General features: G+C 49.7%; 2 protein-coding genes and 1 pseudogene across 8 annotated transcripts in view; 1 reads left to right on the top strand and 2 right to left on the bottom strand.

Annotated features, from left to right (window-relative positions):
* Positions 1–507: 507 nt before the first annotated feature.
* Positions 508–9,315, bottom strand: NCDN (neurochondrin). 6 transcript variants are annotated; one of them, XM_027967728.3, is made up of 8 exons: positions 9,229–9,315; positions 8,905–8,972; positions 7,881–8,051; positions 5,813–6,781; positions 4,612–4,853; positions 3,828–4,052; positions 3,306–3,448; positions 508–2,027 (listed from the first exon to the last, which is right to left on the bottom strand). In XM_027967728.3, exons 2-8 carry the CDS (start codon positions 8,935–8,937, stop codon positions 1,591–1,593), a joined length of 2,220 nt encoding a protein of 739 aa, XP_027823529.1. In that variant the 5' UTR covers positions 8,938–8,972; positions 9,229–9,315; the 3' UTR covers positions 508–1,590. The 6 variants fall into 6 exon arrangements, with proteins under 6 accessions (XP_027823529.1, XP_027823538.1, XP_060274962.1 ...); XM_027967737.3 differs by having other exon boundaries at positions 7,881–8,021; XM_060418979.1 differs by having other exon boundaries at positions 8,905–9,315.
* A 130-nt stretch (positions 9,316–9,445) lies between these two features.
* Positions 9,446–27,752, top strand: part of KIAA0319L (KIAA0319 like) — a 103,124-nt gene continuing 84,817 nt past the window's right edge. The window contains exons 1-2 of one of the 2 annotated variants that reach the window (XM_027967686.3): positions 9,446–9,563; positions 12,792–12,958. In XM_027967686.3, the coding sequence (XP_027823487.1) occupies positions 12,820–12,958 (139 nt within the window). In that variant the 5' untranslated portion in view covers positions 9,446–9,563; positions 12,792–12,819. Of the gene's footprint in view, positions 9,564–9,710; positions 9,903–12,791; positions 12,959–27,752 lie in introns of those variants that run through there. The other variant, XM_027967687.2, reaches the window with a different exon arrangement.
* Positions 16,233–16,807, bottom strand: LOC114114027 (thioredoxin, mitochondrial-like; annotated as a pseudogene).

Raw genomic sequence — 27,752 nt, 5'->3', positions numbered from 1 at the left:
CATTTGGCCTGCAGATGTTCTGTTGGGGTAGTGATGATTTAATTAAAAATATCAACATTCAAAATCAGATTTCACATTAAAGACAGATTTTTGACTTCTTTTTAAACACTGGAGGAGGTGACAGCTAACAAGCTAACTTGGCAGCAACATGCTGGCCTGGAGGGGCAGCACTTCATTTGGACAAAAGAGCACAAGTTTCTGCTCGCCCATCCAGGCCTTACCACATCAACATGAGTTTGCCACCTGCTCTGCCACTGAAGGGTGCGGGCTGAGAAGTTGGATGGCCTGGATGGAGCCCTGGCTCTGGGACTTACTGGCTGCAACACTTTGAGCAAATCACCTCCCGGGCACCTGCTTTCTTAGAATCGGGATGACGCTTGCTTCATTGGATTCTTGGGGGATCTGAATGAGAGGACACTTATGAACTGTGATTAGCAGGGCATGTGTGTTGTGAGCTGCTGGGGCCCGGAGGGAAGAAGGTGCGGGACAGACCACACAGGAGCCGTCTTGTCACCAATGAACATTTATTGAGTGTCCACATTGCACAGCTTTGAACTTGGTGATCACAGAACTCACTGGGGAAGGGAAGAGGGAAGCAAGGGGTCAGGCTGGGGTGGGGGTCCCCTGGGTTCGTAAGAAAGGTAGTCCCTGCTGGAGCCGCCAGTCGCGTCTCTCGGCAGAGAGCAATCATCAGCAGGGGTGGGAGTGGAAGCCAGGCACCACGATGGCGATGGGGTGCAGTCACTAGGGGAACATGCTCATTCTGGGAAAGCATCCTTCTGGCTCCTGGCTCCAGCCAGGCCAGATGGCACCAAGGGGACAGGGATCAGGTGCTCGGGTGTCCAAGCAGGGATAAGGACAGGCAAAATAAATAACTCCCCAGCCCGCACTGTCACTCTGCTGCAGCACGACACAAAAGCTTAGAGACCAGGGCCCAAGGGCTCCCGGGTCTCCTCAAGGAAGCTCACGTGGAAGGAGGTTTCCCGACCCCCCACCAGGCCTGTCTGCCCCAGGTTTCCCCGGAAGGTTGGGGCAGTTCAGACCCTGGGTCACTGAAATTGACAGGAAGAACTGCGATGTCAATGGCATGAGCCTGCTCTCTGCCCAAGGGGGCCAAGGGCAAGAACCAAATGGCCAATTTAAAGGACGTGGACCTGGGAGGCCAGAGGGGCACCACAGTCTTGGGGAGCCCACGCCCTGGCCGGCAGGGCGCATGGGCCGAGGCAGCCAGCTCCTGCCAGCCCTGTCCCATTTGGGGGTCTCTCTCCTGCGAGGGAGCCAGACATCGGGCAAAATGACACCTAGTGCCCCCCCACTCTGGGGGCTGCTCCAACCTCCCCCGACCTGGCGGGGACAGCCACGCTGATTTCCAAGTCAATCCCTGCCCCGGAGTGGGCCCAGGGGGCGTGACGCAGGTTCCTTACACTTGAAGGGTGGGCGCCATGCCCTCACCCCTCGGAAAAGCCAGAAAGCTGGGGTGTTCGGGGGGGAAGTTTGGGGAGGGGGTCTAATTGGGGGGCTTCAGGGGAGATGCCTCCTCCCTCCTTCCCTCGCTGCCCACCCCCAGGTCTGTCCCCAGTGGATGCCCCCTCAGGGCTCAGCCAGGCACTGCTCCAGGGCGGCCATGCGGTAGTGGCTGGCAGTCTCCTCGCCGGCCTGCAGCCTCATGGCCTCCCGGCACAGCCGGTTGGCTCGTGCCAGCTCAACCAGGACTCCCTGATAGGCGGCCACCATCTCAGGCTTGACAGAGTTGGGGCTGACGCTGCCCAGCAGCTGCAGCAGCTCCTGGGGCCAGCGGGAGCGCAGGGCGGCAGGGGCCAGCCAGGGAAGCAGGGGCACACAGCCCGTGAAGGCCTGCATGCCCAGGAACCAGAGCTCCTGCAGATCCGCCCAGACGCCCTCGTAGTCAGGGGACAGGGCCAGCACTGCCTGCTCTGAGCCAGGCGTGGCCCGGGCCACGTGGGATTGCGACAGGAAGAGGATGGCGGCCGCGAAGAAACCTCGGGACGCGGGCGTCCCCTGCAGAGCTGGAAGGCAAGCAGGGAGGGGGGCATGAACCAGAGGAGCTGGCGGCCTCACCCAACCCCTCTGCCCTTCCCCCCTTCCCGGTGGGCACACTCAGGAACCTCCGAGGCGCAGCTTGGAGTCAGGCTGCCTGGGTTCAAACCCTACCTTCACGGTGGGACCTCAGGTAATTCACTTTCTGGGTCTGGTTTCTTCCCATGAGTAAAACGGGGCCAATCGTGCTAATCTTAGAACTCTTGTCATAAGAATGAAATGTAATAATCTTGGGACTCTACCTCGTGGTTGGACCCTGCTACAGTCTGAGTGGTGATGGGAGGTTCTGCTGGGCCTAGCCCTTCAGCAAATGAGGGGGGTGTGGCAATTTGATTCTTAGGCCAGAAGAAGGTGCCAGAGGGGACCACGGGCTTGGCTCACTGGCCCACAGGGCTACTATGCCCCTTGTACTGCAGGTGCTCTCCCGAGGCTGTCGGGCTAACCAGCACTGGGACTCTACTCAGGGGCTGTGGAGACGCAGCCTGGATCTGAGGGAGCTCCGGGCGAGAGGGTCGGGTGGGTTGGGGCGAGGCTCCTGATCCACTGGGACATGCCCCTCTTCCAGCTGCCAGGCACCCTACTGGGGTCCCCCCGCACAGGGAACAGAGGCTGCTGAGGGTATGGACTCATTACACTCTGTTCCCAGGCATCTGTGCAGCTCCTCCAACCTGACAGATGGGGAACAGGGAACAGGCGGGGACAGAGGGACCCAAGCAGACACCCACAGCCAAAGTGGGAGACACAGAGGGCTGGGAGGGGGCTGGAGCGGATGCCCCCCCAACCCGCACACAGCCAGAGTGAGGTGCAGGTGGGGAGGGAGGGACATGCTGAAAGAGCACTGAAGCCTGTCATGAGGGAGGTGAAGTGCTGAGCAGAGAAAAACCTCAATGGAGAGAAGTGGTGTTACTGACTCAGGGCCTGGGTGGGGGCGGCTCCACCTTGAAAACACGGAATTCAGATTCCTCAGGCTGCTGGGGGTTCCAGGTGCTTATGCCTTTGCCTGAGAGCAGGCCTGTACTTACACCCACCAGGCCTTGCCTTCAAAGTCTTTAGAAGGAAGAAGATGTTATTATCATTCGGGGAAGAAGGGTGGGGCGGGGCGGGGGATGGAGGTGCACTTCAGAGATTGATGGGAAAATTCTGTAAAACCATTTTCAAAAAATGACGACTTGTGCCCAGAACACAGTCTGGTCTTCTGCGTCCACCCAGGCCTTCCATCTGTTCGGACTGGGAACCCAGGGGCTTACCTGGAGAGGTGCTCAGGAGCCGGGCCATGAGGAGGCCCAGGGTAGCCACGTTGGCAGCCAGAAGCAGCCTCCCCTGCTGCTGAACTAGTGAAGGCAGCGACGCCATCAGGGTGTTCATCAGAGAAGTGAAGCAGGCATCCCGCCTGGGGAAAAAGGGAGGCAAAGACGGGAGGCAGGGGATGAGTGGACCTGGACCAAGCCCTGGGGCAACCTGAGCTCCCAGTTTCACCAGGCCAGGGTTTGGCAAGGAATTAGGCAGCATGGTGAACAGTTAACTGTGGGCCCCTTCTGCAGCATCTGGGCAGCAGAGACTGGGTTATGGCCGGAGCAGGTAGACATACACGCCCAGGGGGAGTTCCACACATGCCAAATCCCAGTATGGGGTGGCTCTCTCTATTCTGAGGCCCTTTCATTCTAACGTTAACAGGAACCCATGGGTCCAGGGAAGCAGAGGAGGCGACTGAGCCTGCAGGCAAGCCTGGGCAGGGTCCCTGCTGCCTCCAACCTCCTCCCCAGCCTCACTTGATCAGCCCTGGTGCAGTGACCACGAGGTTGAGGAAAATGTGGCAGCAAGTCTGCAGGCCGATCTCCACACTGTCAGGCAGCACTGAGGTGTCGTGGCCGGGGGAGGTCAGCTCCCACTGCTGCAGGAAGTACTTGCACAGAAGGGAGGGGGCCCCCTCCTTGATCAGGATCTCCCGGGGCCCATCCTCGACGGTCAGGTGGCACCAGCCGGGCAAGAGGAGCCTGGGGGTGCAGAAGGGACAGAAATGTGGGGGGTGAGATGAAGGCACCAGGGTTCCCTTCAGGGGGGGGCACCCCATCAAAGACAAACAGAAGTCGGGGAGAAGGAGAACACGTCCTTGTAGGCACTGTAGAAAGAACACAGACTTCGGAGTTGCACGGGCCTGGGCTCAAACCTGGGCTGTGAGTGTGGGCAAGTGACTGTAACCTCCGGGAATCTCAGTTTCCTCACCCTGAAGACGCGGATGAGACTCCTGGCCTAGGTGTGCTGGGAGGACCAAGTTTTGGTAAAGGGTGAAATAAAATGCCTGGCAGGCAGCGGATGCTTAATAAGCTGGAGTTCTCTCTCTACAGAACAATCTGGGCTTGGCAAGTGAGACTTAGGAAGCCCAGGTGTCCTGTGGGAACAATCCCCCTCTACTCTCCCCAAAAGAAATAATACCAAACCCCATGCCCCAGTCAGGAAGCCCAGTACAGCTGAGTTTGGGGAGAGAGGAGGTGTCCCTGTTACAACCCTTCCTTTAGAACATTCTGGCTCAACAGACGGTAAGCACAAACTTACCGGAGCGCATCCCCGGGCCAGGTGGGCCCCGGCGTGGTAGGGGAGATGGCCAGGGTGGCCACTTGCTGGGAAAGGTCGTTGGCTTCCTCGGCCTCCTCGTAGAGGGTCTTGGCATAGCGGACGAGGAAGGGCAGCAGCTGGCAGACCTCCTTGCGCAGGGACGAGGTCTCCTCGGCCAGCCAGGCACCCAGGATCCGCACGGAGGCAAACACAAAGGGCTCCTTCTGCTTCTCTGGCCCTACCTGTTACCAAAGGACCCCCCCTGAGATGGAGCAGAACCAGAGACCCTCCCCTGGCCAGCCAGCCTAGGAATAACACAACTAGAAGGAAATTCTGGCCTGCAAGCCCTGCAAAGGCCGGCCCTATGGGCCCAGAACACAGCACATGGTTGGGACACAGCACATGGTTCACTCAACAGGGGCCCGGCACAGAGCAGGCCCTCCGCGCAGGCCTGCTGAGCCAACTGGACTCCAGAGGACACGGCCCTGCACTCACTGGCACTCAACCTCAAGGCGAGGACACCCACGGGTCCACGGCTAGATAAACACTCCCTCTCGGTCAACAGCCTGCTCTGACCAGGGGTGATCGCACATACCTCGTGAGGTGGGAGGTATGAGGGGGGAGGCCAGGCCCCGGCTACTGTGGAAACTGGTGGCAGCGGTGCGAGTGGTGGGAGAGAAGCCCCGCTCTGGGCTAAGTCAGAAAGAATGGGGCCGTGAGGGAGCTTGGCGTGGTAGCTGGGAGGTCAGGGGGCTGGACTCTGGGACAGGAGCGGGGAGGGGCGTTGGGGGAGGTGATGGGACGGGAGTCGGGCAGGGAGGTCAGGAACTGGCAGCCGGGCTCCCGTTTGTATGTGTGCGTGTGTAAGACAACGCTGCAGCCTGAGCAGGACAGGCTGCTTCACTTGAGTGTGTGTGGATCGGGGGGAGGGTTGTGAGTGGGAGGCTTCTGTGTTGTGTGTGCGTGTGTGTACTGTGATGTGAGTGCACATATGGTGTGTGGTGTGGTGCTTGTGTGGAGGCTCAGGGAGGGAAGGAGGGAGGGAGAGGGAGGCTCGCTACACACTACTCCCTGGAGTGCTGCAGGATCAGCCACACACCCAGGGCCGGGGTTCACCTCCTGCTCTCCCTCTCCCTCGCTCTGGCTACCCGCTGCACAAGGCCCCCCTCCCCCTCCACGGCCCCCTCACCCCCGCCCTCACCTGCTGCAGGTAGTGGATGACAGCCCCGATGGCCTCCTTCATGATGCTCACAAGCTGCACTTTCTGAGGCTCCTTGAGCAGCGACTGCTCACAGCGGGTGCATTCCTGGATCCCCAGCTCCATGAGGGCATAGCAGGCGGTCACCACATCCTCTTTCACCTCTGTGCCCGTCTCCTCCAGTGCCAGCCGCACCTCCACGCATGCCAGGTTCACCAGCAGGGCCAGGAACTTGCTCCCGGAGCTGCCTGCTGGGATCCAGTCGGAGCCGCAGGCGTGTGCCAGGCGGGCGGCCAGCTTCAGTGCGGGGTTGCGCTGCCAGGAGCTCAGCTTGCTGCCCAGGATGCGTGCCAGCCCGGCCTGCAGATCCCGGAGGCACTCAGAGGGCACGGTTGTTGGGGGCAGAAAGAGGGGCAGCAGCTGGCAGAGCTCAAACTTGCTGGCATCCTCAGCTTTCTGGAAATCTTCGCTGAGGCCCCGCAAAACAGCCAGCAGGTCGGGCTCCGCCTCCTTCCAGCACTGTGTCTCAGCAGCAGCCAGCAGCCCCACCAGGAGTGCCAGGGCCTGGTCAAAGCCGTAGCCGTGCCCTAGGTACGCCTGACACAGGGCAGACACGGTGCCTCCAGCAATGAGGTGTCGCGGCCCACGGGGGGTGCCTGCCACGGCTGTCAGGCACTGGTAGGTGTCATCGACCATGGAACGGCGGGCAGCATCGTCAGGGTCCCCCCGGGCTGTGAGGAAGGTGCTAAGGATGGGGATCTTGTTCAGGACCTGGGGATGGGCGGCTAGTTCAGGGTCACTGCAGAAGCAGGCCAGCAGGGCCACGCCCAGGGCCCGGAGAACGTGGTCGGGGCAGCCATCCGGCGCCTCCTTGGTGGTCAGGAGTCGATTGGGGAAGGTGAAACCGACGGCATCAAAGATCCGCCGCCGAGTTTTGGCATCGATGTCACCTGCTTTCACTGCCTTGGTCACCTGAGGGAGGTATGTGCAATCAGCAGGATGGAAGGAAGGGCTGGCAAAGACTCTGCCCTGCACTCTGGGGGTGGACCATCAGCAGAACTAGGTTATGTAACAGGACTCACTCTGGGGTCAGGAAGCCTCCCAGAGATCACCTTATCCAGCTCCTTCCTTCTCCCCTGAGGCAGACAAGTGTGGCCTCTGGGATCCCTCCTCTAGGATCCTTGCAGAAGGAAGGTCCAGTCCTCCTCAACTGTTCTTTCTGCCATGTCGTTACCCTGTTAGCTGGAAAGTTCTTGATGTCTGAGCTAGAGGCCCAACATCTGAGTTGCAAGAGGTTGGAACTCAGTGTTTAAAATTCTCCAAGGACTTGGGGTCCCTCTCTAATCACTCCCTCGAGAAGTCTCTCATCCATTCCCGCCACCTTCTCAGGGGAAATGGCTCCTGTGTCTCGCCGCTCTGCCTGTCAAAACATTTCCCCTTACATTTCACCTAAACACCTCCTCTGCTGCAGTGTGAGCCCTTGACTCTGGAGCCGTCTCCCTGTTGCCATGGCAAACAAGCAGGCTGTACTCCCTCCTCCCTTCACCCCCCACACACCAGCCCCCCCTTCCCAGCACTGCAGCTCCTGTCCTGCTGTCCCCAGCTTGGGTTCTTCCAAGAGGGCTGAGCCCCAAACCAGCTCCTTCATCCCCAACCTACATACCCATTCTGGCCATCCCCAGGGACCCTTTCCCAGTCACTTCCAGTCCTGCGACTCTCTCCACCTCCAGAACATGCATCCCCAGCCATCAAGTATTCTGCACTGGTTACTACCTGCTGCTGTTACCCTATGAGTCAGCTCCCATCTGCTCTGGGACGCCCCAAAGGGCAGACCCAGGCAGCCTCCTCCAAGGCTCCTAACAGCCGCAAGCTTTCTTCACGCTTACTTCCCCCTTTGCTCCCACATGCAGCGGGAGCAAAAACGAGTCCACAGGTACGTGCCTTGGACCTTCTTTGGTGCCTCTAGGTTTACCAGCGGCACCTACATATCCTTGGGGACTTGTTGACCCCATTCCTAGAGGGCCCAACCACCCAGCCCTTCCCACCTCCCAGCTGTCAGTCAGTTCCTTACTAGCAGCAGGGCTGCAAACTGCTCGCTGTCATTCTTGGCCTCACGGAGGGCTCCCAGGTAGCGCTCCAGGGTGGGGTTTCGGCTCTCTGCCTGGTTCAGAGCTGGCTCGCAATCCGAGGCCATGATGCCCGCCTTGCCCAACTGTGAACACAAGAGGGACTGAGCATCCCTCTGCAGAGGAGGGGTGGGGGTGGGAGTGGAGGAGGGAGGGAGGGATTAGCACAGAGGGAGGGGAGGATCAGGAGGGATGGACTCCTCAGGACTGACCTCCCCTGGGGGAGCCCCTTTAAGGGGCTGGACCCTCAAGTCCTTAGGGATGAAGAAGGGACCCTGGTCCAAGGTCACCTCTGGAAAGTGGGAGAGAAGGACCATGCATCCTGCTGCTCAGTTGGACAGCTCTCCTCAACAGTCTCCTGGGGGCGGGAAAGGGCTGGCCCCACTGCTCCGCTGCCCCCTGCACCAAAGGCCAGGTTTTGTTTCCCTCCACCAGGCATACAAGGAAGGAGTGGTGAGGACGGACAGGGAGGAATGGAAACGTACATGGTGAAGTTCGATTATCCGGACTCAGGCTGACATGAGGGAAAAGGGCATGCTAGGTTTCCTTTCCCCTCCCTTCTTCAGAAGACACAGGACACAGGCTTCAGTAGAAGTGAGGGCGCAGGGCGCTGACCCAGGGAAGGCTCAGAGGCCCCTCTGGGGACGCCACCCCTCCAGCCAGGGCTCTCAGTCGCCCCCGCAGGCTCTGTGCCTCCTCTCCTTTCCCTCCCTCGGGCAGAAGCTGCAGCAGCAGCAGCAGCAGCAGCAGCAGCAGCAGCAGCAGCAGCAGCAGAATTAACCCCTTGCGCTCCCTCTCCTCACCCTCCCCATCCGGCTACCAGCCTGTGGATGCCTGCAGGGGCTGGAGAAGCAAGAAGGGGTCCCGGGTAGCTCCCAGGACAACGGATAATCCAAAAGCCGGATAATCGAAGCGGGGCCGCTGAGATGGGGAGATGAGAAGGGGAGGAGGGTTTCCGGCGGTCACCACCTGTCCCGCCGCAGCCAGGTCACAACACGACATTGATGAAGTCACGACAGGGCGGCGATGAGATCACACTTCACGATGGCGCGGTGATGTCACGGAGAGATCACGGCAATACCACGACATGGGACAGCCCCCAAAGATGACAGGGCAAATTTTTTTTAAAAAAAGATATAGCTATATGTTGAGAAGGGCTGCGACAAAATGGAGTCTCGACAGGGCACGGTGATGTCGCGATAGGGTCCCCGGGGTGTGTCGGCATCGATCCGCGCCGGCTCGGAGCGGCCCCGGCTGGGATGGAGGGGAGGGCCTGAAGGGGGCTGAGCTCACCAGGCTGCGGCCCCGAGCGGCGAAGTCTTCTCCGAGCGCGATGCTCCGGGAGCCTGGGGCCGCTGCTCACGCCGCGTTGCCCACTCCAGGCGCCGGGGTGCTGCAGCTCCACCCCTACCCCCGCAGCGCTCTCGACCAATCCGCGGCGGCCTCACTCCAGGCTCCAGCCAATAGCACGGCTGGGCGCTAAGCCGTAGGGGGTGCTGCCGCTGCCGCCATCTTGCTTGTGGGTATTGCCCGAGTCTGGGGCCTGGGGCTCGCGCCCGGCGGGCGAAGGTGCACACCGCCTCTGGAGAGCAGGAGGCGACAGCCTGGGGATCCAGGTTCCTTCGCTCGTGCGTAGTTCTACCCTCCAGCACTGCCCCTCCTCCCACGCGGGCTCGCGGCTAGAATTGAGCTTCCGGGGGGGTGGGGGCCGGGAGGGCTTGTTTAGCATGGAGAGTGTGTTTCCGGGTTGAGACCGGGAGGTGGGAGGGGGCGGCGTTTCCGGCCATCGTCGCGGTCCAGGGCAGCTGAGGCGAGAGCGAGCTGTCCGGGTGGGGAGCCCGCGTTCGCTTCTTCCTTTTCCTCCTCCTCCGGGTGAGGGGAGCGGAGGTTGGGGCCCCGACCCCATGGACCGGGAGGAGGCGGAGGCCGCCGAGAGCCGGGGTCCCGCTGTGTGGCCCTGAGCCCCGGTAGGTGGCCGGGGGCGGCTGGCTGCCGGGCCGAGGACCACGAGCCCATGGGAGGGGCGAGCGGGACGGGCTATTTCTGGGGGTGCGCTGGCCGGGTGTTGGGACCCGGAGGTGGCGCTCCTGGCCCGGCTAGGACAGCCAGCTGCTTCTGGCTTTGCAGGTGCCGAGCTGGAGTCCCAGGCTGAGCCCTTTTTTGGGGGGGCCCGGGCCTGGTCCTGCTATTCCCTCCATCCCCTGACAGACAGACAGACCGACCGGCCCCGAGACGCTACTGGTCTCTTTCCTTCCTCGCCCCTAGTTACTGTCTCTGGTGTGTGTTCTCCCCACCAAGACAGCACGTTGATGCTGAATAAGGGGGGCGGGGCTGAGCGCTACTTGTACATTACGTTGCGAAACCTGCCTTATTCAGGACACGGATAATTATGCCCCCCAGAGGGGTCCTATGGTGGTTGCAGTGAGCACAAATGAAGTGAAATGAAGGAAGTCGAGAGAAAAGCTTTGCTTCCGTTCACCTCACAGTGCTTGTGCCCAATTGACGACAGATGCAGTGGCGCCCTACTCCAGTACTCTCGCCTGGAAAATCCCATGGACGGAGGAGCCTGGAAGGCTGCAGTCCATGGGGTCGCTGAGGTCGGACACGACTGAGCGACTTCACTTTCACTTTTCACTTTCATGCATTGGAGAAGGAAATGGCAACCCACTCCAGTGTTCTTGCCTGGGGAATTCCAGGGACGGGGGAGCCTTTTGGGCCGCCGTCTATGGGGTCGCACAGAGTCGGACACGACTGAAGTGACTTAGCAGCAGCAGTTAGTGAAGAGTATTAACTGACTCTCCTTGTGCTTTCTGATCTGATTAACAGACTGGAAGCTAGGGAACAAGTTGGAAGGACGACCTCCCAGAACAATCTGTTCATTTTTCCAGCTATTTGGGAAACAATGTCTGCAAATATAAGCAAAGCTATTCATGGCAGTCTGTTCTGTAACTTTCCTGAATATCTGAGACTTTTTTTTTTAAAGAGCTTTATTCTTGATTACTCATACTAGCTGAATAGGCTGTTTCAGACGTGCTCTGTCGTTGTCCAAACATCTTATCGCTGGGTACATAAATGGAGTTCCACGTATGTAGCTGACAGACTGAACTATGATACATCCCCCATCAACCTGAAGTATTAAGTAAACATTACCCCCTGCTCTGTCTGAACAGCTGCTGCAACAGAGAGTGCTTTTATTTCGGGTGTACTTGTAACGCCCTAAATGCCAGAACTCTTGCTTGCTTTTCTAGATTTTCATTTGTCAAGTATTGTGGGGGTGTGTGTTCTCTCCCTGGGCTGTTTCCCTTTGATTCTGTAACAAGCCATTTGGATCTTGGTGTTGTGTTGTTGTTCCTGCCTCTGGTCAGCAAGGCTTTGACTGGACCCTAGCAGTGATTTGTGCCCTTAAGCAATTGTAGGTTTCAGAGGAAAGACTGATTGGGAGTTCACAAGAAAATAACCGCCCCTGTTTCCTGCACGGTTTGTGAGACCTTGCCCTTCCCTAATCAGCTTGCCAATCCAGTGGTGTTTATTACTCCCGTTTTTAAAACCTATTCATTTCTTTTATGCTTCTATCGCCCACCTGCCACGATATTGATGACAGGTGTTGAGTCACCTTGAATTTAAAATCCTTTTGTGGTAGGCAGTAACGTGTTGGGTGAGATTCATACATACACACTCACGTGCACATTCAGTCTTTCCATCTTGGGAGGCTAGGTTGCTGGATATACTTTCTAACTTAGGCTCCACTTCATAATCCTTGAGCATGTGTCTGGCCTGCACACCTTTCTGTCCCCTTCCCCCTAACATACAATGACAAACCACTGGAAATAGGAATGGACGGAAGTGAATGAGAAAGAGGATGTCCTTCAGGTGCTTAAGGCTCAGTGAACACTTTTTCTTGGGTGGGCTGTACCTTAGTTTTGCAGTTCTGTGTGTGTGTTTGTCTATTTCCTGATATGGATATCCAACCTAGACAGTGCTGGGCTAGGATTGGGGGTTGTCAGTCTGTGCCATTTTCTAGATGTGGATAACAGGTGCATATTTAGCACAGAAGATTTTTGAATTGCTTCTTCAGAACTCAGTCAACCCTCATAATGCTGCCGACATTTATATAATAATTGATACAATATAGGAAAGTTGTGTAAGAAGAAACTGATGGAAAGTCATTTTTTTTTTCTTCTGAAAGGGACCTGTCATTCAACCCGTAGATTCTGGATGTCTAGTACAAAATAGGGGTTGTGTAAATACTTGTTGAGTGGATATATGAATTTAAGTCAGGAATTGCTAATGATTCTGCGGATCCTGGAGGTGACATCAAAGCGTAAACTGGATAGATTTTAAAGATAAGAGTGCTGGGGACAATAGCAAAGTGGAGAATGCACGCCTTAGCTAATGACAGTCACACGGAAGCTTTCTAAACACATAGCTAGAAAAACCTCCGGATCAGTTCACCTGTGATGCGCCGAACTCTCCTCTTCACAGATAAGAAAACAGTATTTGGATGAAGTCACAAAGCTGTTAGCAGAGCTAGAACTGAAACTCAGATCTTTTTTTTCAGTCGGGCGCACTTTCCACTCTTCCACATAGAGGATTAACTGTCAGATTAGAAAATAATGGAATATAAAGTGTTGCAGCTTTACAGTGGATTCATTTCATATCCCTTGCTGTGTTTCTATCCTGATAATTACAGGCTATGTCAGAGCTCAGGTTTGAGGTTTATAGACAGGTATGAACAGTGAAAGACAACCCTGAGATTTCTCTTCTCCTTAATCTGTCACACTGTCTAGCACTCTGCATTTCGAGGAATCAATTATTAATTACTTGGCATATAATTTCTTCTTTTTCTGTCTTTCTAGTGGACTGGTTCTGCCTGTCTGGAAGGCCATGGAGAAGCTGGGAATCAAGCCAAGCCGTACTTCTTGGATTTTATCAAGATTTTGTTGGCAGACGTTTGTGAAGCAGTTGAAAAGCTTGTGCCTGCTTTATATTTGCTTCTGCTTCAGTGCCCTGTGGTTGTCAACAGGTACCATTTTCTTTAATATTTAAGATTTTTTTAAAAGGGTACTTTGTGTGAGTCTGTCAGTTCATTTTAAAGACTAGTAAGAGCCAGAAGAGCTAATTGATAGAAATGGTCACCCTTTTGGTGAACACTTAGTTTGTTGGGTTTATTTGTTTGTCTGTTTTGTTTTAGACCAAAATTTAAATTGGATTCTTTCTCTTTTTTTATTTTTTGGAAAAAAATTTTTTTTTTTTGTCTTGTTGCCACGTGGCATTCAGGATTCTTAGTTCCCCGACTGAAGATGGAACCTGCAATGGAAGCGCAGAGTCTTAACCACTGTACCGCCAGGGAAGTCCCTGGGTTCTTTCTCATAAAAGAGGATCGGCATGGTCATTTTGAGATTTCATGAAGATGTAATGAAAAGATAAAGGTTTCAAAGTTAGACCTGGGTCTGAGAGCTGGATGTTTCTTTCCACTTAATAACTACAAAACCTTGAGCAAGTTACCTATTGTCTATAAGGAAGGATAAGACCTACCTCACAACTTGATTTAAAAGATAAAGTAATTAAAGCGTGTAGTACAGTGCTATGAACATAAGTGATACTTTGCTTTCTTTCCTTTTCTGACAGAATCTACCCTCTATACTTAGAAGGAGAATGTACCTTTTTCCATAGAAAGGGGTTACACTGATAGATTTTTAAAGTATGGTTTCCTTCTAGAGATTATTTCACCAGTCTTATACCTCTTGCCAGGAAAAAGTGCCAAAAAGGCTAAATTTCAAAAAGTAGCCCTTTTTTTCCTGTCTTCTTTCCTTTGGTTCTTTGTTGACATTGTTCCTTTTAGAGTATGGAAGTGAGAATGACTTCTGCGCATGCTGCTGTTCTGGGCAATGACCAAAAGACTTCTGTTGTAGAAACCACTGTCTGGGGCAACTAATCAGTCTTTTGATCCTATAATTACCAAGATTTCTATTGCTTTCCAAAAGGAGTTGGTGGCCATGATCTTGAGACTCAAATAATTACTGTATTTAGCAATTTCAGTGACATCAACTTTGGGGTTTTTGTTGTCTTGCAATGATGGTTGATGATTGCATAATTATAGCAGTGGAAATTGCATTTGACAGAAAGCTGACCTAAATATTTTTTACCCAGATGATGCTTTGCTGGGACAGCTAGCTATTTCAGGTCAACATTTTATGTAAGATTATTTGAATTAAATAAGTAACTGATTTACCATCATCAGAGTAGGAAAATCACATTTTTTGAAGTGCACCTACTGTATACCAGACCCCAGGTTATAGACATTATGTATTTAATTTAATCTTTACAGTAACCCTAAAACAGATTTATTTTTGAAATTAGGAAATTGAGGCCCAGGGAAGCAAAATGACTTGACTAAGGTCACACGGCAAGAGCACAGCAGAGCCAGGAATCTAAATGCAGGCTTTTCCGCTCTAGAGCTTATACTCTTTTTCTTCTGCTTTGCTGCCTTCCTACCACAGGTGATCTTTTAGAGGACCAAAGGCAGCTTTTTTTGCCCTGAACCAGAATGAACAGCTTGTTATTTGAGGGATTCTGAGTATAGGGGTGGAAGAAGCTTTTCTGAGTGTTTTTTGTATTTTCCAAGCTAGTTAGTTAAACAGAGTGCTGTGGGTTCATTGGGCTAGTCTTTAGTATCCCTGGTGAGTCTGGTGCTTAAAAACAGCACCCTAAGGGACACATTGAGTATAAAGCTAAAGAGGTGGTACTTGGTAGGAGTGGCTCTGATGGGAATTAGATTGTACCAGTTCCATTTTAGAAAAGTTTGGAGCTCTTACCATGGAGGAACCAAGACCCATGTGTGTTCAAACTGAATGAACGTGCAGGCAGTACCTGACAGACAGGTTTGTTGTGTGTTTTAATTTATCAGAGCTCTTTTAGATCAATTTTTTTAAAAAGCACAATGTCCTAATAGTGAAAGTGAATAATAGACATAAATAAGAGTATCACAAATAAGGAATTAAAATGATTTTATAACATTAAAAAATGTTCATTCTCATTACTGACCAAAGAGCTGCAAAGTAAAATGAGAAATCCTTTTTAACCTATCGTATTGATGAAGATCAAAGTAGAAATATCTGGTGCTGCCAAGGGGTGATGTGGTTGCTCTCCTGTTGTGCTTTTGAATAGAGAACTTTTTGGCATAAATCAGGATCCTTAAAAAGTTCATGTTCTTTGACTTAGTAATTCCCCTTTTAGGAATTTACCTCAAGAACATATTTAGATGGTTGTGAATGAGAGCATCCATCCATACTCATTTATTCTGTGTTGGAAAACATTACTGCTACCTGCCCCACAATGGGAGTTTGGTGAAATTATGGCCTGTCCACATGGTGAAATATTATCTCACTTAAAAATTCACATTTTAAAAGAATGAGTACATGGAAAATGTTCCCGATGTTAAGCATGAAAAAACATGATACACAATTGCATATTCATGTTCAAAATTGCTGTCAGTTTTGTGAAAAGAAAAATATTTTTGTATAACAGAAAGTCTGAAATGATATATATATATATGTATATTTGAGTAGTGGAATTATTATCTCTCTCTCTCTCTTTTTTTTTTTTGACAGTGTAAACCCTAGCTTTATCGGTCCAGTTTTTCACAGTGAAGCCTCAGAACCAAAGGGCCAGCTAATGGTGAGGGAGAGTAGTATCTTGAGCCTTGCAGAGTCAGGGTTTGCAGGATACCCTCAGCCCAACACATGTTTGCTGCCCTGGCACCTGGGAGAAAAGAGGGAGGTGGCTCTCTGCAGGAGAGGTGGGGGTGTGGATACAGGGTCATGTAGTACAGGGCCCAGGGTCTGTTCTTCACAGTGGGCGATAGAAGGATCACATAAAGTTCTTTATTACAGACCTATGAAAAATGAGAGAATTATATATTTTATTCTCACTTGTTTGGGTTTCTTTTTCCTTCTTTGTCTTTTCACAAAACAGCAGCAGGAAAGGAAATGCAGGAGGCAAATGAGCCAGGCACCAGTATTCCGATCAGAAGGGAAGAGGGAGACAGGACTAAACCGTTATTGCAGGCTGGCCCCAGGGCTCTGTCCCAGCATCCTTAGCGCAGGGCCAAAAGCCCTGGAGGGAGCAGACAGAGCCAGGGTTGGGGGGCAGGGGGGACACGACTCTCTCAGCTGGGCAGCAGCCCTGTCTCTCAGGTGGCCACCCTGGCCTCTGTGTTTGGAGACTTGGTCTCCAAAGCTTGGGACCAGACAGAGGGAGGAGGCAGAAGGGCCAGCAAAGAAAGGCTGTGAGTTTTATCAGGGTTCCCTTGGGACCATGAGGCCCAGGTGGGCAGGGGCAGTCAGGATGCTTCCCTCTTGTCCGCTGGTCAGCTTCTTCAGGAGGGTCTCCAGCTCGTTCTCATCATTTGATGTCCACGAACTTGTCCACCACATCCCCATTCTTCCTGGCCAGGACGGTGGGCACAGCTGACACTGCCCATCGTGTTAGCCTACCCTACAGCGAGGTCTGTGTGGTCATCAGTATCCACCTAGGCCATCCCCTCCTTCCTCTGCTGCTGGGTCACCACTTTCTCTAACCTTGGACCCTGGATCTTACAGGGACCACACCACGGTACATGGCAGTCCACAACCAGTGGTGTCTCTGTGTTGACAACTTGGTCTTGAAGGTCAGGCCCATCCTGGATGTTAGAGTTTGTATAGACACTGGTGGTGTCTTGTCGACCAGGCATAGCTGGGTGTTACTGTCAGGTTACTGGGACTGTGCTGTTGGGGTCTACAGTGCCCTGGAGGTGAGGGCTGCCCACCCACCCTCAGAGGGCTTCCCGGAGATGACAGGTCAGGAACCTCCGTAGGAGAAGCTGCTGAGCCATCTCCCTGCAGTGAGAGTGAAGGGATGCACAGCATAGCCCTCGCCACTGGTTATTACTCTTTATATTGATTCTTTTCTGTGTTTTCCAGGGTACATGTTAACTCTTCTTATAAGGTGGGGGTAGACCCTATTTGAAAACGCAACAATGAAACAATAGTAGCAAAGTCCTGTTGTTGGTAGCCTGAATCAGTATTTATCTACTTAAGAATTTGTTTGGTTTTTACCTGAGCTATTAAGTTTTCTCTGATAAAATACATTCCTGATGGTTTGTTGTTGTCTTTAGTTCATGGATTATAGAAATTATTTTTGAAAAACTAACCAAAAGAAAGCAGCTCTGCAGTTACTCATCCCCGTTCCTGTTTATCACTTAGCAGTTCCTTCGTCTCTGGGAGAACCTCAGGTGTGCATTGACTTACGTATAATGGGCTTCTTTTTTGTTTCCGTTTTGGGTTCAGTGCCGGAACCCACTGCTAGGAAGCAGTGATAACAGTTTGATAAAAGATGCTCTGTGTTTTCCTCATGAGCCATTGAGTCACTATTTTTCTAATGTTACTGTTAAATGGCTTAAAATAGCATTTTGGACGCAGGGATTATCAATATCTGGAGACAAATGTGAAGTGACCCCAAGAATTTGCAAAGTCCTGCGATAGTTTGTCAGCTTCTTGAGAGCTGAGATTTTGCCTGTGTTGCTTATGCCAGCTATTGCTAGCAAGTACGAAGGGCTTGGCGTATCGTACATGCACCATAAGAATATTTGTTGACTGAATAATAAATTAGCAATAAGGGAATTGTCCCTTGAAAATTAAACATTAAAATCATTAAACATTAAACATAAAATCATTAAACATTAAAATCAAAGTCTATCATTGGAGAGTGAAAGCTTAGAATGAATACAATCAGAGCAGAGATATGTGAAGGCACTTTAAGGAGACATAATGCCTTTGAGAACATCATGATCTGATTAAGATATTGACAAATAGTGTGAGTGAGTGATAGTTGCTTAGTTGTGTCTGACTCTTTGCGACCCCATGGACTATGGCCTGCCAGGCGCTTTTGTGTGAAATTGTCCAAGCAAGAATACTGGAGTTGGTTGCCATTTCCTTCTCCAGGGGATCTTTCCCACCCAGGGATCGAACATGGGTCTCCTGCATTGCAGGCAGATTCTTAACCATCTGAGCCACCATTCTTTACCATCTGAGCTAAGCCTACTATTAAGAGACATTTCTAAATATAAAGATGGGTCAACTTAAAAAGTATCAGCAGATGCATACTTGACTTTATCTTATAATCTGTAGACAATACATTAGAGTATGTAATGAATCCATACACCTTTTCCAAAGGAATACCTGAGACAGAAGTAGCGGTACAGTTATAAATGACAGTCATCAATCAGATGAAATAATTTAACTGAAGCTTATCTCTCTCAAAGAGATGGGAACTGGCCCAGTGGTCAGAATGGAAATACAATGTGCTTTTAACTTTGTGTGAAAAATAATGTTCAGTTTCATGTTGCTGTTTTTGCCAAAGAAATCCTCTACTTCACATTACTGCCCGAATGCTTTATTAAAACTCCGCTTCTGGGCTTTGTTTTGGAATCTGTTACTTTTGTTGCCACCTCCCGATTGCTGTCCTCTGAAGCTTCTACTTTCCCGTCGTCCCCTGACACCTCGGCTGCCCTCGCGCTGTTCCCTGAAGCCTCTATTGCCTTCTCATTGTCCTCGGAAGTTGCAGTCTCCTTCCCGTGGTGCTTCTAGCTCTGGTTGCTCCGTGGCCTCCGAAAACTGCCAGGGGCATGAATCTTGCCACTCCTCCTCTGCCTCTGTTGCCGGTGCAGTAGGCGCATGAAAGCAAACACCCTACTTTCCTTTGAGAAAGACCGTCCCCTTCACTTTGAAATCAATATCCTCACCCAGTTGCTCTTTAAGTTCTTTCCAAGCATACCTAATGGTTGGCATTTCAACTCACAAACGTGTTAACCTTTTAACATATATAATAACAATTCAAAAATAGGTTAACATTTAAAGGGCCAGAACCAGCCTTGGAAAGCTAAACCAAGATGAGTCATTGAGGCTAATATACACCTGAAGCTAACAGTTGGTTGTGAAAATGTTTACTGTTGTTCCCTTGCATCTGGGAAATGGACTACAGAGTTAGTAAGTATTTAGAGTACAGACAAAAAAGATTCAATTCAGAACCAGTTTTTTAGAACTTAGTAGGATTATGGTCCTGGACGAAGCATGAGGTCAATAAAGATGAGTATGGTGCAGTTCCTGCCCTGGAAGAACGGCTCGTTTAACGAGGGGGATAGATGTATAAATGCTATGATGTGGCAAGTGAAACGATGGAGGGGTGCAGGGCCCAGAGTGCTTGCTGCAAGCAGAGACGCGTTCAGCTTGGAGAGGGGCGGCAGAACTGAAGCCTTCTCTCCAGGGAAGCTGATGCCTGATAGAATGTTGAAGGTTGAATTTGAAGGCGATTCCCAGGCAATGGGATCGAAAGAGCAAAAGCACAAAAGTGTGAAACAGCTTAGTAAACAAAGGAGACTCTGCACAGATTAGTGTTGCTGAAATAAAAAAGAGCAAAGCTGGAATGGTGACCTCTGAAGAGGTAGATGGTGGCCAGGTGATGAAGGATCTTATATACGATAGAAAGCGGCTTTGACTTTAATTGTTTAAGGCAGGTGGTCTACAAATTTTCTTGATTATGCACTCATATCCATAAAAAAGTTGAGAATGTGCTCCAATTTTTGTTTATACATTGTAAACAAGCACCATTGTGCTAAAGTCTTATGTTTATAAGAGATTCCAAAAGCAAAACCTTAATAAGATCAACTAAAAACAAATATTAATAGTTTTAATATTTTCTTTTCATAATTCCATAATTTGTCTTGTGTACCTCTGGTAAGCCAAAACTCTAGTTTGGAGAACATTGCCTTAGAAAATTGGGAGCTATTAAAACTTTGAACAGAAGAGTAATACTGGTACATTCCTGGAACATTTTTGCTAAAATATAGAAGAATGGTAATGATGCAGATGGGAGAAAGATGGCAAGGGGAGGAAGATGAGGGCTAGAGGTAAAGATATCTGTTAGGAAGCTAATAGACTAGTCCAGGAGAAAACTGTCTGTCTTCAAGGAACCTCGCTCTCACTGGAAAGAGCAGTTTTACTCAGTACAAATCAGTAGATATTGGGCTAAATAGATAGGTAAAATTTAGGAGTTCTGTAGTGAGAGATTAGAGGTACTTTTTAATTGAGGTATAATACCATTATTTAATTCCAGAACCTTTTACCTCCTAAAAGAAACCTCACACCTATTAGCAGCCATTCCCTATTTCCCCTCCTCTAACCTACTCTCCGACTCTAGGAGTTTGCCTTTTCTGGACATTTAATTAATTGGATTCAGACAGTAAATGGCCTTTTACGTCTAGCTTCTTTCACTTAGGGCCGTGTTTTCAAGATTCATGTTGTAACCTGTGTCGGTACCACTTTCCTTTTCACAGCTGAATAATATTTCAGGTATAGATTTTGTTTTATATAGTAGAGTTGCTGAATCATATGCTAACTGTTTAACTTTTTTTGTTTACTACGGCAGCTGCATCGTTTTACATTTCCACCAGCAGTATGTGAGGGTTCCAAAACGTTTCTCCATGTCCTCACCAACGCTTGTTATTCTGTTTTTTTGTTTGTTGTAGTGGAGGTTGTTGAAGGTGAGAAAAATCAGGGAAGGCTTTGTGGAGGAAATGGAACTTGGCTTGGGCCTAATACGTATCCAGTTTGCCAACAGACAAACCGACACAGTAACAAACAAGGGCTAGTCAAACAACCAGATGGGTGCAGATCATTTATTTGTTTTATTTTTTTAACGATTGCTTATTCATTGCGCAAATGTTTATTGAGCCGAGCATTGTTCTTTGTGAGGGATCTCTGGCCAGGTTCCTGGCTTCGTCTTTCCCAGCCAGGGAAGCTTTCGGAACAAGCACACCGCATTTGTTGTCTCTGTTTTCCCACCTCTGTCCTCTTCTGAACCAGTGAGGTCTGGCTTCTGCCTAAAGCCTAGCTTTTACCGAGGTAACCATGACCTCCCTAGCTTGACACCTTTACTTTTTACTTAACACCCCTGCTGCATTTGGCACCTTTGGCTGTTTTCTTGATGCCCTCTCCTCAGTTGCCCTAAGTTGCAACCATGCCTTTCTTTGTTCTCCTTTTAGCCGATGGATCGCTCTTTCTAATTATTCTTCCCTCAGTCTCTTCTCAGCTTGTCCCTTAAATGTTTTGTTCTTCAGGGTTCTGTTTCTGCTCTTTCTTGTGTGCCCACCCTGGACAATCTCATTTTTTCCCTTAGTTGTAACCTCTTTGCTCACTGCTCCCAAATCTATATGTGTTCATTCACTTCTCTGCTGGACCGCAGACCATGTAGCCACCTGTATGTCACATATCTCCAACTTAATGTATCAAGACTGAGCTCCTCATCTTTCACCCCTCTTCCTCCTTTATTCCCTGTAGCAGTACAAAGACCGTGTATGCCATGAAGCTCCTCCGTGAGATTTTCCTGGCAAGAACCCTGGAGTTGATTGCCGTTTCCTCCTGCAGGGTGTCTTCCTCGCCCAGGGATCAATCCGTGTCTCCTGCATCTCCTGCCTTGCAGGTGGGTTCTTTACCACTGAGCCACCAGGGAAGCCCCCAGTGCAAAGACCACCTCAGCTCGTTCTCCGAGGTATATGCGTCCCTGAGTCATTCTGTGCTCCCTTTTCTCCTCCACTTTCAACTCGCTGTTTGCAGAGTGCCATCTCGCGTTTCCACGTAGAGTGCTGTGTTCCTCTGCCTGTGCCGTTCCCATTCTGTCTGATGCGTTCTGATTCAGGTAAACATAAACTCCTCTCTGGTGCTTTCCCTGAGGCCTTTGATTTGAGCTTTCTCTTTAGTGTTCTCCTGTTCTCTATACATTGCTCTGTTTTTATGCCATATTGCACTGTGTGGTTTTAGGCTTTGAGAGGAGACGTTCAGAGTAGGTCTTGCCCTTGAATGTGGTCCTTCCTCCTAAAGACCTTTCTAGTGCCGACTGGTATGTGTTGCTAGTGTGATTTCTTTGCTTTGGCAGAGCCGGAGTTCTACAGCGCTCCTCATTCCTACCCCAGCACTGCGTGACCGCTAGTGTTTCTGTCTGCTCCTCATCGCCGCAGCACCTGCTATATGCAGGCCTTTGTGGGCCTTTGTGTCCCAGCCCTCAGCCTTTGGGATTTCCCTGTTTTCGCAGCTCCCTGTCCAGTGTCCCGCCACTCAGATCCCGGCCACACTCAGAGCTCGGCCGCTGGGCCTTGATGATACTCTGTACGGTTTGGGTCCCAGTTTTCTGTGCTGTGGTTGAGAAACTATTCCTTAAAAGAGAACTGGGCAACGTTGGGGCTCACTTGAAGTTTCCCTTCTCCCAGGGATTGCAACCTTACACTCTTATCTCCTGATGGAAAGCAATTGTCTTAAGTACTCTGTCCAGTTTTATAGTTATTTATATAGATGATGAGTCTTGTACCAGCATGCTCCATCATAGCCGGGAGCAGAAGTCTACTACACGTACTTATGTGTCTACTTCATGAAGCTGTCTTACTTATAATTACTTACTTGATAAATAACATGTAGTAGGTAGCAATAAAGGTTTGTTGGGTTAGCCTAAAGATAATGTTTGAGATAGGACCACTTTGGAATATATATGTTAAGGAGAATCAATCTTTCCTATGCTGTTTTTTCAGTCTTGGTCCATTAAGTGGACACTACACTTCCCAGGAAGATTATTTTTGTTCTTTTCCCCCGACCTTTTCTGATTCTCTCCAGGAATGGAAAAGTGATTTTTCTGATTAGTGATACTGGAAAAGAATTCTGTTGTAGGGAATGGCTAATCTTCAGAATTTTCATGTGTTCTCTCCCTGCCATGCTCTAACTGGTCTGCCCATCGCAGGGCAGCCTGTATTTGTCCAGTTGATAAGTTTTAATTCAGTGTAGGAAAGTATTAGGAAACGCGTTTGTGATTGTATATCTAAGCTATGTTCTCCAGGCACCTTATCCCTTATAAAGATATTTTGTTCTCCATGTACCTGTAACCGCCATGTTTTATTTTTTCAGTTAGTCCTAAACTCTGGGTGGGAGAGATTAATTATGACCCTCAACCCCCACAGAGGCTGCAGATGGGACTCAGGCAGCTTCTGGCTTAGCGAGAGGCCTTCCCCCACCGGTTGCCGTCCCCATTTTGCTCTCATACCTGCTTGCATTTGCCCTCGGCAGACAGAAGGCGCCCGAGCTCACTTCCTCCTCTGCCCCCACGTGTTCGTTGTGCTGTGCTTTGAGAGCTGTAGCTCCTGGTGCGCCAGTCAGACCAAGTGGTGTTTTTTTCCTTTAAGAGAATAATATATTTCTCTTTTTTATATTAGAGAAAAGCATTTTCAGGAGACTTTTTAGGTGGCACTATATTGCTGCTCTTCTTGTATCTACTGGGCACCTAATTTAAGGTGAATGACTAATGGACTATATACCTCATAGCAATGAGCCTTCAGCAGCAACTTTTTCCTGCCAAACTGTCCTATATTCTTAACTACATCGCAGTACAGGAAGATAGTAAATTATTAATCCTAAATCTGTCTCCTCAGATTGTGATAATGACTTGAGTACACGGTAGCTGGGGGAAGGTAGGGTTTTCTGGCTGTTAACATAAACCATAGAAGCTCTTTGATTCTAAAATTCAGCTAGCATTGAACAAGGCTGTGGCATCTTTTTACATCACAATTTAATTGACCTAAGACCAGTCAGAAATATCTTAAGTTAGCCTCTTTCCCCATGAAATGAAGTAATTGTCTCTTGCTTAAGTACTCCCCAGTAAAAGGTAATCATCTTTTTTGTCTTTCTCACCTTTTATTTTGTACTGGGGTGCAGCCAGTTAGCAATGCTGTGATAGTTGCAGGTGAACAGAAGATAGTCATCCTGAGTCCTTCTCTCTCACCCGGAAACCTGTAAACCTGGTGGGTTCTATTTGTGCTTTGTGCAGACACAAACTTACTTCCTAACTTGTATGACAAAGAGGGTTAAGAAAGTGGTATAATTAGGCAGTAAATCCACTTCAATTTAAAAACTGTTTTAAATTGACTCGCCTAGAAATTCCTCAGGGAGGAAATAATAAAATAGTGGAGGAATTTATAAAAACAGAATAACAAATACAGGACCAAAATATGGTCTTTTGGCTTATTTTGGAGGTTGTATAAAAGTCTTACTAATTGGAACAGCTTGCAGTTCAAAGCACTGTGTGGAATGAGCAGGAACGTGATCAAGACTCTGTGTGTGGTTACTCTTTGGACATCTATACTTCGGTGAGTAGCGTTGACTAAAAAAGATGCATGTGAGAATTGTGAGTTGTTTTATTTGGGGCAAAATGAAGACTGCCGCCTGGAAGGCAGCACGTCAGATAGGTCTGAGAGATTGCTCCAAAGAGGCATTGAGGGGAGAATCAATAATATATAAGATTTTGGTGAAGGGGGAGTTCAATGCAATCATGCAGTTAACTTTACAAAAGGTTTTCCGCTGGTCAGGAGGAGCTTATGTCACCATGAAGGGTGCTTTTCTAGATATGAAGAGATGGAAGGATTGGGATCATAAATCAGTTCCTGAAAATATCTAATTATCTAAAGACCTGTTCCCCCAGTTTCCCTGCAGAGAGCTTCCCTCTCCACCCTGAATTCCTCTCAGGGGTTGCTGGAAGTCAGCAGCTGCAGCAGCAACAGGACTCCTTCTCCACAGAGGCAGATGGCAAATGCCGCTGTTCAGCCTCTGGCACATGCTCTTGGCAAGTGCCAGCTGTAGCTGCCAGTAGTGAAGGGTTTGGGTTAAAATGCACAGCTCTTGGTTTGAGGTCCTGCCCTTTGAACTTTCTTTCTCATCCTCCATCCAGGAACTGCCTTGAGAAAAGTCAGCCCATGTTGTTGAGATCTTTTAGCCACTTTTGATTCCAGATAGTGCTGGATATGTTTTAGAGAGAAGTTGTAAGAATTGGTCTTGACCACCTACCTAGTTCATCCGCTGAGTAAGAATCAGGAGGCAGAGTGGTCAAGACCCTGGAGCATGGACTTGGGAGTCAGACAAGCCTGAATCTGAGTCCTGCTTCTCTTATATACTGGGTGGTATTACTGAAACTCACCTTTCATCAGGTTCTTCATCTACAAAACAAGAATGACAGTACCTCTGATACGGTTGTTAAGAAGATTAACTGAAATGTTCGTGCAAAGTGCTTAGCTTTCTCCCTGGTACATAAATAACAATTTAGCAAATGTTAGCAGTAGTCATTATGACATAATAAACCCTGACTAGTTGGATTCTTGTCTTATCCCGAGATGACCCAGTAGGCGGTGGATTTGAGGTTTCTGTTGGCTTCTTAAACCTCTAGTGGGACATCAGTCCCCACATTTTGTGAAGTATACTGTAGGCAGCTGGCCTTTCTGCATCGTCAGGAAAAGGAGGCCTCCATTCAGGCCTGAGGTTGGCTGAAGCCCATGACAGGTGAACTCTGTTTGTATTTCCTATAACATAACCCTAAGGAGCAAGACTGGCTACTTGTTTGGTCCTTCAGTCAGGGATCCTTTTCCTCTGGAAGAGGGCTCTGCTCTGCTGGTCCTCAGCCCTGGTTCACTTCCTCCAACACTGATGATCTGCCCATGTTTGGTAAACTCTTGTGCTAGGCCAGGTTGGTTCTTGTAGTCAGGGCAGTGTTTTGCCTGGGGCTACTCTAATAGCATTTTTGGATTTTATGTCAGAAGTAGCTTGCAGAGTTAGTTCCTTCCTTCAAAACGTATTTATTGGGTGCCTGCCATCCTAGACCTGAGAAATGCACTGGTGAGGAAGGCAGACATGGTCTCTGCCCTCTTGGAGTTTGCAGGCTAGTGATTCCTTGGCGATTACTAGGGAAAAGAAATTCTGTTCGACAGGGGTGATGTTACTGCTATCAAGGTTTCCTTCAAAGAGGCTGAGGTCTCCCTAGGGTCTCAAGGTAATTCAATGATAAGAGAGACCCAGTTTTACTTGCAGAATCCCAAGAGACTAGAGAATGTGATGTCTCAGGCTGGTCTTAGTAGAGGAACCTTCTGCTGAGAATTATGTAGGTGAAGCCCCTGTCTATTAATACAGTATATCCAGCTTTCCTTTCAACCCAGCCCACTCTCTCCACCATTAATAACCCACATCCCTGAATAAGCAGTGAGGGTAGTTATCTGGAGATTAGGAAAAAGTGTGACAGCTGCAGCCCTTGCTCCAATTTGGAAGTGTATGTATGTCTTCTGGTGATTTCATGGGTGTTAGATGTACCCAACCAGTCAGCTCTTGAAAATCCTTTTTGCATCAGGTTTGTTACTAGGCTTTCAGGTGAACAGTCGCTGTGCAAGGGAAATACCACATCTTATTTATTCCTAAGCTTGTCTGGTCAGTCACAAAAGAAAACTGTAAAATACCCAGGGATGATAAGGAATTATGAATGTCCCTGAATGATGAATTAATAGGCCTTGTTCTAGCAGAAACAGAAGCAGAGAGGAATGCTAGCCAAGGCCTATCCAACTCCACCAGCGGCAGACTCTGCCCCTAAAGATGGATGCCCTGTGTGGCTCATCCCATTTCCTTTTTTAACACTCTCCTGGCAAATGACAGGAGTTTAGGAATGCTTTCTTTCTTCCAACTGGCTTAACGTTATACTTTGATTCTGATCCAGCAGCAATTTAAAATAAATGCTTATGGATTCTCTCACTTTTACGTAATAAGGGGAATTACCAGTCCTGGAAGATGAGGAGCTTATACTGATTGGGTTTTACTTCTGTACTCTAATTTCAGATTTAGGCTTAAAACTTTGAAGGGACAGCCATTCTGCCTATTAAGAAAGAACTCTGTTTCTTCTTTTTTTTTTTTTGATACAATTCAGTGCTTATTGTCCTTAACTGAGGGCAACCTGAGTCAGCTGGAAGCTTATGGAAGTTGGCCTGGTAGAATGAGTGAGTGTTAATCAGAATAAATGAAGCAACCTTGTAGAGAGATGGTAAAGAGCCAGGTTCCACTTCAGAAAGTTGCATCCTGCTGGGTCAGTCTGGCTTTTGGCCTGAAGCAAAATAGCCCCCTGTGCTGAAGCACCGCCAAGCTGCTCTTCTAGCCATGCATTCCCCTTCATCAGTCTCTCTAGCTGCTTGGTTTCTGTTTGATTTCTTTACCTGTTTCTTTTTTGATTATAAAAGTCATGCATGCTTAATGTAGAAAGTTTAGGAAATTATTATTCCAGATAGAAATAACTACTACCTGTGAACCCCATCGTGAACCTGCAGATGTGGTTTCAGGGACATCGCAGAGGAAGTTCTGTCTGTGAGGGCCTTGTTCGCCTTGCCCAGTCCCCACTTACTGGAGGCCCCCGTGGCCCCAGCCACCCCTGGACCTGACGGAGGGGGATTTTCTGCCCTTGTGGAGACCCTGCCCCAGCCTGACAGAAGCTTCCGGCTCTTCCTTTCCTCCTCAGTTTTCAGAATTGCTCTCAGCTGTGCTCTCCAGAGTATGCTCGTAAGCTGCACCCTGATGTTTCTCATGATGCACTTTTCAGATAATGGGGTGAGTTTTCCTATGACCTCTTCTGTGAAAGGTTAAAGGGCGGGCTTGGTCTCTAAGCGCAGGTAGGTAGACCCAGAGCAGGCTGATTTGCCCAGGGTAGTCATGGCAGAAGGAAAAGGTTTCTGGCCTTTTCATGGGGAGTTTCGCTGACAAGCACACCCTCCTTTCCTTCCCCAAGCTGTCTGATTGAGCTGTTTCGCCCCCACTCCTTCATATTTCACGTGGGGGTTGCTGCCTTGGCAGCATGGCTGCCTCTGTCATCAGGGAGGAAGAGCAGAAGAGTGAAGGCCTCCACAGTGTGTTTTCAAGGGCTTTCTGTGTGTCTGTGGGGAGTGTGTG

The sequence above is a fragment of the Ovis aries genome, chromosome 1, assembly GCF_016772045.2.
Source record: "Ovis aries strain OAR_USU_Benz2616 breed Rambouillet chromosome 1, ARS-UI_Ramb_v3.0, whole genome shotgun sequence".
In the NCBI taxonomy this organism is placed as follows: Eukaryota; Metazoa; Chordata; class Mammalia; order Artiodactyla; family Bovidae; genus Ovis; species Ovis aries.
This window is presented reverse-complemented; position numbering and strand designations above follow the sequence as displayed.